This window comes from Ricinus communis, chromosome 4 (genome assembly GCF_019578655.1).
Source record: "Ricinus communis isolate WT05 ecotype wild-type chromosome 4, ASM1957865v1, whole genome shotgun sequence".
In the NCBI taxonomy this organism is placed as follows: domain Eukaryota; kingdom Viridiplantae; phylum Streptophyta; class Magnoliopsida; order Malpighiales; family Euphorbiaceae; genus Ricinus; species Ricinus communis.
In genome coordinates this window covers 24,933,487-24,946,310 of record NC_063259.1, presented here as the reverse complement: position 1 = coordinate 24,946,310, position 12,824 = coordinate 24,933,487, and the positions used below count along the sequence as shown (strand labels likewise).

The following is a 12,824-nucleotide window of genomic DNA, read 5'->3' as shown; positions in this document are numbered from 1 at the left end:
GCGTAGACGTCTTCCTCTTTAGCGCTCTCTCTTCCCATAACTGTGCCGCCATTGCTCAGTCTCGGGTATTTTTTTTTTACTTTTTTTTTTACTGGGTAGATTGTTGGTTGCAACTACGAAAAATATTTTGTTTTAATGATTGCCATCTGTAAAATATTTTTATGCTAGCAGTAACAAATATTTAATGGTTTATATTTGAACATTGAATGAATTATTATATTTACAAGTGATTGAATTACAAAACATGTTGTTCAAGAATGTGATTGTAATTCTAATTCAGATTTTCATGCTAGCAAGGGAGATGTATTTGCCGTTTTCAAAACTTACAAAGCACGGGTTGAACTTGATTCAGGCAATAAGATCAAGTGTTTGAGGACAGATAATGGAGGAGAATACACAAGTAATGACTTTGATAGCTTTTGCAAGCAAGAAGGCATCAAGAGGCAGTTCACTACGGCATACACTCCTCAACAAAATGGAGTGGCAGAGCGTATGAACAGAACTCTGTTAGAAAGAACTAGAGCAATGTTGGGAGCTACAGGCCCGAATAAGGCATTATGGGCTGAGGCAGTTAACACCGCCTGTTATGTGATTAACCGGTCTCCATTTACAGCAATTGATTAAAAGACACCGATGGAGATGTGGACTGGGAAGTCAATTGATTATTCAAACCTCCATATATTTGGAAGTCCTGTGTATGTGATGTATAATACCCAAGAAACTACAAAGTTAGATCCAAAATCCAGGAAGTGTTTTTTCTTGGGATATGCTGATGGTGTGAAGGGGTATTGTCACGACCCCACCCGTGGGCCCGTGACCGGCACTAGGGAATGGGTAGGCGTAAGGCCACCGAAACCCGTAGTAAGCCTGACACTCACTGACTTAAACAAATCTCATCTCAAATTAATATTATTAAAGCCACAATTTATCTTAACAGCTACATTCTACATAAATACTTCGGTCTGCCAGAAAAACTAGGCGAGACCCGAAACTCAGAAAATTTACAACTGATACATTTACTATTACTACTGCGGAGAATCTAAGATTTACCAATTTACATACCAAATCAAATACATCACCCGATGATGAAGGAGTCGGGTTCTTGAATAAGAGTCATGGAGAACTAACAGTCACGAATCCGGAAAAAAAAACTAGAGTATGGGTCTAGAGTGAGTTAAAATCAAATAATCTAGGGACTATTGCTTCTTCTCGAGAAAACATAGATTATTCAAATCAAGATATCAAACCATACTATAATCATACCCTACTATTTCCTTCACATAAAATATTAATCATTCGAATCAAAATATCAACCATGCACGTAAATACAATCCATATTATAATCATACCATAATAAATAAATAAATGAATAAATAAAAATATATTTTTACTTTTACGGGACTAGTGGCTCGGTAGAACCCTAAACCCCAAATTTCTAGTAGCCTTTCGGCTCTCTTAATCCAACAGGTCTGGCACCCAGAGAGCAAGCTCGATCAGGTCCTTACCTCCGAACACTTGAATTCCAAATAAGCCGGCCCCGAGAGCATCGCTCGATCGGGGACCTTAACTCCTAATCAATCACCCGGAGAGCAATGCTCGATCGGGGCAAACAAATCCATAATAATCTTATATCCATGATCATTACTGCGCGCGATCTGATGTAACCCATCAGGCGGCATGTTCTACAAGCCACATTTCCCAATTCGCAATCATCACATATAATAAATATCATTATCTGATGAACTCAACCAACACATATCGAAATAAAGATTAAAAATTTAAGGTAAAACAACGTGAAATTTGTGAGGGGAAAAATAATAACGTTTATCTTATTATAACAGACTAATAATAATATTTATATTATTTCAAATATTAATAATCAAGTGAAATCATTTATTTTGCGATACTAATAATCATATTATGCATAAACTTTCAAAATAGCATATTAAATCAGACTTAGCAATAGTGCAATGATTAAATGACTTTAACTCACAGGTTTGGCGACCTCCTAGCTCTGCTCTGGTGCCTCGGTTGGAGCAAGCCGAACAGACAGATCATCGAGACGCTCGATCGCTCGGTCGACTCGCCTCCAGCCGCCGGAGTCCGATCGACGATCCGAACACACCATCGGACTCACAACGACGCGCTGATGACGATCCCCACTTCCGATTTTCCGATCTGACACCCGATCATCCGGAGAGATTTGCGGACGATCTCGACCGTCGATTCGCAAATGAAGCCCGATCGCCACCAAACCGGTGCCATCGCGAAGCTTGAGCAGAGGAAAGTCGGGATACGTCCTCCGATCATCCATCCTCCGCTGGATCTCGCCAGAAAAGCTGAAAAACGCCGGCTGCCACCATTTTCTCTCTCCACCGGATCTTCCGTCTCCGGCCACCACAGCGCCACTGCCGGCCGCTAAAAGAAAGCTCTCAGGAGCCGATCGCCACCCGACTCGGCCGCCAACAACGCCGAAAACAAATGGAACACGCCTGAAGCCTTCTGAGCTGCTGCCAGCCAAGACGCCGCCTGTCGGCCAAGACTCCACGCCCCCCGACGGTCGCCACCGACTGCAGCTCCCCTCACTCTCTTCCCCGTACCGCACTCTCTCTCTCTCTCCTCCTTTCTTCTTCCCCGATTTCTTTCCCTTCAATATCGACATTTGACTCCTGAACTTTTCCTTATTACAATTTGGTCCCTCAACTTTCTTAATTACTTACAATTTCATCCTGCAGAATTCCAATTTGACCCCCAAACTTCTTTTTAGCCTTTCAATTAAGCCCCTAACTATTTAATTTGGGCCAAATCCGAATTATTGAAAATACACAATTACAAAAATACCCCTGACCGACATATTTATTTACGAAAATACCAAACTCACAAATTTCTATTAAACCCTCACAAAAATAAAATTATACTTTTAATCCTTATTCCAAAATAAATTTCCAATTTAGTCCTAACACAATTAAATTAAATAATCAAATTCCAACTTAAAATTTAATACTACTAATCAATTATAATACCAATTTTCCCAAAATTCTTTTATAAAAACATCCTTTATAATTTCTTCCAAAATTTTTCAATATATAATTTTACTTATATAAATATGCATTTGGGAAAATTTGAATAACCAAAATATAATCATTTCTCAAATAGTTTACTTGAATAAAAATAAAGCTAAAATTAACTTAAATAAAAACTCACTATTAAATATATATAAAAAAATTCCGGGTGTTACAGGTATCGCCTGTGGGATCCCACTGCCCACAAGGTTATAATCAGCAGGGATGTAATCTTCTTAGAAGATAAATTGAATGGAGAAGATGATAGTACTTCAAAAGAAAATTCAGAGACTACAACTATACAGGTGGAAAGAAAGTCTACAGAAGAAGATTCTTCTAAAGCAGCACCAGAGCACGAAAAGGAAGAACCAGTCGAGTTTGAGGAGCCAGCTGAGTCTGAAGAGTCAGAACTTGGAAAGGGAAAACATACAAAATTTACACCAACCTTGCAGAAAGATTATGATATAGGCAGCAATGTCGCATACTATCTTCTAACTGAGGAAGGGGAGCCATCAACTCTCCAAGAAGCAATTAGCAGTTCATATGCATTTCAGTAGATGGCAGCAATGCAATAAGAGATGGAAGCTCTGCATAAGAACAAGACTTAGGAGCTTGTGCCACTACCACAAGGAAGAAAGGCCATTGGCAACAAATGGGTCTTTAAGATCAAAAGAAATAGTGGTGATCAAGTGGAGCGGTTTCGTGTAAGAATGGTGGTGAAAGGATATGCTCAGGAAGAGGGAATTGACTTCAACGAAATATTTTTCCCTGTGGTTCGATTAACAACTGTTTGAGTAGTCTTGGCGATGTGTGCTAAATTTGACTTACATCTAGAGCAGCTAGATATGAAAACAGCTTTTCTTTATGGAGATCTTGAGGAAGAAATTTATATGCTCCAGCTAGAAGGTTTTGAAGAAAAAGGAAAGCGGAACTTGGTTTGTAGGTTGAACAAATCTTTATACGGTTTAAAGCAGGCGCCGAGGTGTTGGTATAAGAGATTTGATTCCTTCATCATGAGCCTTGGATACAACAGACTTAATGCAGACCCTTGTGCATATTTCAAGAGGTTTGGTAAAAGTGATTTTATTATCTTACTATTGTATGTAGATGACATGTTGGTAGCAGGCCCCAACAAAGATCATATTGAAGAACTAAAGGCACAGTTGTCTAGAGAATTTGAAATGAAGGACTTGAAACCAGCAAACAAGATTCTAGGGATGCAAATTCACCGAGACAGAAATAATATAAAGTTTTGGCTTTCTCAGAAATTTTTTTTGAAGAAGGTCTTGCGACGCTTCAATATGCAAGATTGTAAGTCAATTTCTACCCCACTTCCTGTTAGTTTCAAATTATCTTCCAGTATGAGTCCTAGCAATGAAAAAGGAAGGATGGAAATGTCTCGAGTACCGTATGCATCAGTAGTGGGGAGTTTAATATTCGCGATGATTTGTACACGACCAGACATTGCACATGCAGTAGGAGTAGTAAGTCGGTAGATGGCGAATCCTGACAGAAAGCATTGGAATACTGTAAGGAGGATCCTAAGATATGTTAGGGGAACCTCAGATGTTGCATTGTATTATGGAAGATCAGACTTTATTATCAAAGGATATGTTGACTCAGATTATGCAGGTGATCTTGATAAAAGCAAATCTACTACAGAGTATGTGTTCACACTTACTGGTGGAGCTGTGAGCTGGGTATCAAAACTGCAGTCAGTTGTGGCGACATCAACAACAGAAGCAGAATATGTAGCAGCTACACAAGCTAGTAAGGAAGCAGTATAGTTGAAAATGATGATGGAGGAACTCGGGCACAAACAAGAGCATATTTCTCTATTCTGTGACAGTTAGAGTGCCTTGCATCTCGCAAGGAATCCAGCTTTTCATTCAAAGTCAAAGCACATACGAGTCCAGTATCACTTCGTTCATGAAAAAGTGGAAGAGGGCATTGTGGATATGCAGAAAATTCATATTAAAGACAACCTAGCAGATTTTTTGACGAAGGCAGTTAAAATTGACAAATTTATTTGGTGTCAATCCTCTAGTGGCCTGATAAAAGCATAAGCAGCATGGAAAGGCAAAGAAGAAAGAACGGTGTGAAGATCTGACTGATCCTCAATCAAGTCTTCAAGTGGGAGATTGTTGATATTTAGGGATTTATATCTCTCTCACATTACTAAGTTATTAATTTTGAGGAGTATTTCTCCCACATTGCTAAGTTAACAATCTTGAAGTACCTTTCAAGCCTATATAATAGAGGCCTCACTTTGTTATTCATTCATTCCAAAAATAAGAGAAAAATATTAGAGAGTTAAGCAATTATTTTTCTCCTATTATAGAGAGAGAATTTTAATGTTTTCTCCTTTATAAATAGAGAGATTGTAACTCCTATTATTTTCTTATAGTGAAATTCTTTTATCCTTGCCTTTGGTTTTTACCCTAATTTGTTTAGGGGTTTTCCACGTAAATCTGTGTGTTCTATTGTGTATTTTATTTTTCTTTATCTTATTTAAATTATTAGTTGTGATTTTGCTCTATCAGGTTCATATTTTTCTACACTTCCATTGTGTCTGCCATTTGCATTAATCAAAGGATCGACTGATAATATGTTTGGGAGTAAATTATCAGCAGAGGGGTCAAGATCATGAAACCAGTTGCCGAAAACCCAATCACTACCTCTATGGTATTGCTCAAAACCAAGCACAATTTCGAAGTAATGTTTTTTCCCTAATAAGTTGCCAGGAAGGTTCCAGGGTAATCAGCATTGGTCATTGCTGGCACATATTGTGACTGCAGAATCTCCACGAACAACCTGAATAAATGAAAAACAAAAAAACATGAAAAGAAATTACTACAATATCTTACAAAGCCCAAAAGTTTGGTTTCTTAGATAAATGAAATCACCTCTATAGTTCCTTAATTTCCAACATATGTGGGACTTAGGTATCACTTAGAGGGAATGAACTAAGAAAGAGTTGCTTAATTAATTACCTTGAGCATCAACAATTCCAGCATTAAGAAGGTCAAAAACCATTAGCAAGGTGGCCATGCATCCTAGTGCTAGTGGGTTAAAAAGAGCCAGCTTTATCCCTATTTCCCTTGCAATCTTTAAACACCATACGTTCATCACATCAGAAATGACACAGACAATCTTCTGAGCATTCTGCGATTGATTGACATTCTTGATAAAGGAGTGTGAACATGCATGATCCTATGAGAACTCTCCATCATATTCATCAGGTCTCTTCTTTCATCTTCTGTTTTGAGTCCATCAGGGATAACGACTATCTTAATCTCATTTCTTGAATGTTGTTCAACGATCCTCCTGGCACGTGCACCTCAGTTGTCAGGATTGTGATCGTGAGCCCGTGATCGGCAAGCCGGTATACCAGCTGCATTGGTGGACCTAAATGTCCTTGTTGTGGGAATGGCACAACCAATATATGAGAACTGGCTTTATCATCACACCTTTTATAAATGGAGTAATCCATTAATTCTTTGTTGTGGCTTCGTTCTATCAGGCAGTGATGCTCCCTCTATTTAAATATATCATTTCAAACGTCCTTTTTTTTTTGTTCCAAATTATTATTTATATGCATAGAAAGTGAATTGAAAATGGATCATTTAATGAATTTAATATATCTCATTTTAGTAAATAACTTAACCTTAAATTCACTTTCTATATATCTCAATAATAATTTAAAAAATTTAAAAAAAAAAACATGCATAGGTGTTGACTGAATCGAGATCGATCATATATAGTAATTTTATATTATTTGCATTAATTTTTTTATAATTTTATAATATTCTTTCATAGTTTATGCTATTTATCAAACCCCACATACAATATTTTGCAATAACTTTTTTTAACTTTTTACAAAAATAAAAATACCAAGATATAATTCGTTGTGAAAAGAATAAGAAATGGTAGTGATTTGAGGAAAGATAATCACACATGTATATATGAAATAGGTAAATTGAAATGGATCATTTACTATAAAATAAATATTAAATTATTATATTTTATACTACCTTGGGCATTAGTGATTGAGGAATTATGTAAGTTGTACATGTATAAATAGGACGGGCTTGAGATGCGATAATATTTATTGGCAGTCTTCACTATTTAAAATTTTAATCAAAATTCTTTTTTTTTTTTATTGAAAGAAATATACATATAATACTTGAGATCTAATTCAAGAGATGGAAGTATTTGCACATATGTTAAATAAATAATAAAAATACTCTGAAATAAAAAGATGATTATTCATATTTTTATAACACAAAATTATTGAAATTCTCACAATTAAAAATATAAAAATATTTATTTTATATTACATAAGAAAGAGATTATCTTTTTTTTAAAGTATGTATAGCTAATATGGTAGAGTATTCTAATTTATTATAGATGTACGGGATTCTATATATCTATAAAAGTTAATATTATCTTAACTTTAGTAATTTATAATATAATTAAATATTATATTAGTCAACTATAGATATATTTAATTATTAATCAATTAAATATATTATTCTCATTTATTTAATAATTAAAATTTATATATAAATTCATTGGTAATTTATATTAATAAAAGGATGTATAAAATAAATAAATTATTTAAGATAATATTAATTAATTATTTATAATTAAAAAAATAGACTTATAATAGCTGGATACCATAATAGTGCTCTAACAGGATCTAATATATTGATATATTAGTTTATTAGGGAAGATTAAAAAGTGGTAAATAACCACATATTTATAAAGGAGAAAATTTCAAATTTAGGACCTCAATCTAGTATTTAACTACCATATTAAAGTCGGGTAATTTTCAAAACTTTTTAAAAAAATTAACTCAAGTACCATTTTCCTAATGAGATTTTCCTTTTGGAGCATAGGCATGTGCCTAAATTTTTTATGGATGATTTAATTAAGAGTGCTTTTTTTTTTTTCATACCTTAGTTAGCAACAAATAGATGAGCATAGCATCTTAAATTGGACAGTCGTGCACATTAATTTTTAGGGCTTGATCGTTGTAAGTATGTATTCTGTTTTCCATAAAAAGAAAAAAATCAATCGTGATAAAAATAAATATTTTATTATTAAAAAAATTATTATTATTGTTCTGATTAGTCATCGTTTCATATTCTTTGTGTCTAATAATATAAATTTAGAGCTCGACAACTGATAACTCGATTGTTTGACTGTCAAATTTATCTTATTGAATGAATGTCTTTTTCACCATAATTTGACAATCAAACAACAAAATTAGAAGTTGTTAAATTCTAATTTTATATTATTAAACACAAGCAATATAATAATAACGACTAATTAGAAAAATGAGAAAATTTTTATATATTAAAATCTTTTAATAGTAAAATATTTATTTTATCATAATTTTATATTACATATATTCTTTAACACTTATTTAAAATTATCAATGAAGCCAGATTTTTTTTTTTTTTTACTTTTTCTTAATTCTTTGTAGCTAATTCCTTCGCCTTTTATTAGGACAATTGCTTTTATACATTATCATACAGCTTTTCCTTCCCTTTTATTTATTTTTTTGCCATTCCTTTGAAATAATCTACGTTTGATCCTGTGTCAATCGTCTAAGCCAATCTTCCACTTGACCTTTCAGGTATAACTTTTGTAGGTAGTTCATGGTTTTGGTCTAACTATAGGAAAATTCATCAGTTTTCCTGCCCATACTCAGACACCCAATTAATATTATCACAGGCTCAATTAATTTAATACCTAACATCTGAAATAGTGAAATTGTTAATGATCCAAGAAATTAATAGTTGTAACTAGTAGTAAAGATCATTATGCAATGAATAACATTACAATTTATATTTCTTAATCTCCCTAGTCTTTTCTCTCTCTTATTTCTCTCCTCATCTTTGCAACTCTTCTATCTCTTTCTCTTAGTTTCTCTTCTATTTTCTCACTATCCAAACATTAGTTATGATCAATTATTTTGACTAAGGTCACGTATCACCTGAGCTATAAACCTGAGAATGTATCAGTAAATTAAACATTCTTCAAAGATTGAGCTGCTTGAGCTGAGCAACAAAGTACTCCAAATTCTTGGAGGAAGATCCTCCTTTACTTATACTCTTTTGAGCCAAACTTTTCAGTTTCAATGCATTAGACCTTATACCAGTATTAGAAAGCAATTCTTCCACCTTCAGCTTGAGTTGATGCCTTGTGACAATCCCATTATCATCAGGTTTCAACTCCAAACCAATCTTCCAACCATTACATATACAAGTCCTGTTGTAAAAATGGTCTGCCATGTGAGGCCAACAGAGCATGGGAATCCCATAGCTTATACTCTCCATAACTGAGTTCCAGCCAGCATGATTCAGGAAACATGCAACTGAGGGGTGAGCCAACACTTTTTCTTGAGGTGCCCATTCAACCATCATCCCTTGATTAGCTACTCTCTCTTGGAAACCATCAGGATAATTAGCAGAAACCCCGTTACTCGGGTCTGTTTTAACAACCCATATAAATGGTTTACCTACAAGTTCCAGGCCAAGTGCAAGTTCATCAAATTGCTGCTGACTTTTCTTTCCGGTGCTGCCAAAGGCAACATAGATGACTGATCTAGGAGGTTGTTTATCAAGCCAACTTAAGCAACTCATGTCTCGAGACCAAAGGCTTTCACTATCTGACCTGCCATTTGCAATTAAGGGACCAACAGACAGTATGTTTGGGAGAGAATCATCAATGGAAGGGTCAAGATCCTGAAACCAGTTGCCCAGAACCCAATCATAACATCTATGATATTGCTCGTAAGAACTCACAAGTTGAAAAAACATCTCTTGCAATAACAAGTTTCCTGGAACGATCCACGGGTAATCAGAACTTCTCAGCTCTGGCAAATATGGCGACAGCAGAATCTCCTTATTATTGTTTGGAGAACCTATAGGTAATAAAAATGAAAAGGAATAAATAAGTAAATTGCTTTATATATATGGCTTAGCAGAGATTCAACTAGTTATAATTAGAAAATGAAACAAGAAATGGTTGTTTAATTACCTTGAGCATCAACCAACCCATCCTCAAAAAGCTTTGATATGTTTAGGCAGGTTGCCATGCATCCGATTGCTGGTGAGTAAAAAAGAGCCATCTTCAATCCCATTTCACTTACAATCTCCAAAGACCATACGTTCATTATATCAGAAATGACACAACTAATTTCTTGGAAATCCTGTTGCTGATTGACATTCCTGACGAAGTTGAAAGTGTGATCAGGCATGACTTCGAAGAAACTCTCCAGCACCTTCATTTCATCTCTTCTCTCATCTTCTGTTTCCAGTCCATCAGGGACCGTAACTATGTTAATCTCATTCCTTGATTGCTCTTTGACTAGCCTCCTCGTATGTGTACCATCTATTGTCAGGATTGTGATCATGACTCCATGATCAGCAAGGCGATGCACCAGCTGCATTGTTGGACTTAAATGTCCTATTGATGGGAATGGCAAAACCAACACATGAACACTAGCTTTACCGTCATTATTATTGGAAATTGAAGAAGCACTGTACTCCATTGTGTATCCTCAGCTTCTTAATTTGTTTTTGGGGTTTTGGGCTCCCAACTTCAACTATATATATATATATATATATACATATAGAGAAATAATACAAGGTAATTCTTCCATATAATACAATACAATACAATTATGATATTGTAATGCGTATATATAAATATTTTAAAATTAATAAATATGTATAAATTATTTATAGATTTGATATATAAATAAAACATAAGTCTATATTTGCCAAGAATTTTCTGATTTCTGTAATGTAAATATATTATTCAGCACTTTTTACCATTTAATATGCATTTATTTTCATAACTTCATTAATATACTCTTCTTTATGGGTTAACCTAGTCTTTTACCCAATTAGGACATAGCTCTTTTATTACATATATACATATAATATTAAATCTATTGCATTTTCTTTTTTTAACATAATTTATTTCATTTACCTTAAATTTCAATATACATTTAATTTCTGAGTAAAATTAATAAGATATTAAGTCGCGCTCGTTAATGACTACTATTGGATAGATTGTTACACCTATCAAAACCGAAAAAAAAAAATTTATTTAGATCTGGCGTATACACTATAATAAATATATATAAATATTTTATATTTTAAATTAAATAATTAATGTATATTTTATTATTTAAAACTAATAAAAATACGTCAAATCAGTTTAATTGTACAGATATATGGCTACTAATACATGCAGTTGTTTCTATGAGTTAATTTGATTCATAATTAGTATTTAAAAACTTTCGGTCTAAAAAAAAGTCAACCACTGGAGCTGCCAAACCCTAATATGTTTGGTACCAAGAAAAATGGAAAACAAAAAATAAATGAATAAAAAATTAAAATTAGAATTAAGGAGAGAGTTTATATCAGCAAAATCACTCGGATTTATTCTACTTCTTTTTTTTAAATCAAATCAATTATTAATAGAGTTTGGTAGATTTTTATTCATATTTTGATGTAGGATAATAATTAGACATTTTATTTTTTTTACATTATTAAGTTAAAAACACCAATATTTTGTCTAAAAGATAATAGTGAAATTTGTAAAATAAAATCAAGACCCAGTCATTTTTAATCAATCCCTCCTAACTTCTGGATATGCATATTAAAGTTTAAAAAAAAAAAATAGTAGGTGAACATATTGGGTTTGTTCTTGCCATTAACATCTACTGAACTTGCATTAGTAACTACATACTTGTAGCTATAGCTAGGTCCACTATAAACAACTTGTTAAACTATACCCGAAATTCTCTCTGTTACTTTCTCCAAGGTCATAGATTAGATAAGCTAAATACAGACCTTCAGGAAAATAAAAGAATTTATACAAGTTCCTCCTTAAATTTACTGATATACCAATTCTCTGTTAGACCTTTGACCAGTTTCACAAAAGCAATTCATCAAATTTCAACTTGAATTCCTGTGACAATCCCCATTTTTCCAGGTTTTGATACTAAATTCTAACCATAACATATGCAAGTCCTGTTATAGAAATGGTGCCCATTGCAAGGCCAACACAGCATTGGGATCCCATTGCATATGCTCTCAAGAACTGAGAGCAACTCAAATCTTCTGATCAAAGGCTTCCAGGCCTGCCACTTGCAAGTATAGAGGACCGATGGGGTAATATGGTTGGGGGTAAATCATAAACAGACGGATCAAGATCGTGAAACCAGTTGCCTAGAACACAATTACAACCTCTATGGTATTGCTCATAACTCTTTAAGTATGCATGCACAAGTTCAAATATCAATTCTTTTGCAAACAAATTTCCTGGAATGATCCATGGATAAATGTGGTGAAAACAGAATCTCCTCATCGTTTAATCTTTAAGTAAAGAACGTAGATAATTAAAGGAAAATAAAATCACAAAATTAGAAACAAACGATGAACAAGAAAGGGTTTCTTATTAACTGCCTTGAGCATCACCAACCTTTAAAAGCTTGTAAACTTTAGCCAGGCCGCCAAGCACCCTGCAGGTATACAGGCCTCATAGATAGCCAGCCTTAACCTCATCTTCCTTGCAATATCCAAAGACCATGTTCCTGACATTAGATGTATGACACATATTAGTTAATTATATTAAATAAAGTATTTATTAATATTTTTATTGCTCAAATAAAATATTAAGAAATCGCATTACTGATTCAATAATTTTATACGATACAAACGAGTTGTAGCAAAGTCA

At 33.9% G+C, this 12,824-nt stretch overlaps 1 protein-coding gene across 2 annotated transcripts; it reads right to left on the bottom strand.

Moving 5' to 3' along the window:
- Positions 1-8,866: 8,866 nt before the first annotated feature.
- On the bottom strand, positions 8,867-12,671 carry LOC8284451 (UDP-glycosyltransferase 83A1). 2 transcript variants are annotated; one of them, XM_048373257.1, is made up of 3 exons: positions 12,570-12,671; positions 10,113-10,541; positions 8,867-9,996 (listed from the first exon to the last, which is right to left on the bottom strand). In XM_048373257.1, exons 2-3 carry the CDS (start codon positions 10,522-10,524, stop codon positions 9,110-9,112), a joined length of 1,299 nt encoding a protein of 432 aa, XP_048229214.1. In that variant the 5' UTR covers positions 10,525-10,541; positions 12,570-12,671; the 3' UTR covers positions 8,867-9,109. The 2 variants fall into 2 exon arrangements, with proteins under 2 accessions (XP_048229214.1, XP_002514676.1); XM_002514630.3 differs by lacking the exon at positions 12,570-12,671 and having other exon boundaries at positions 10,113-10,669.
- Positions 12,672-12,824: the final 153 nt, after the last annotated feature.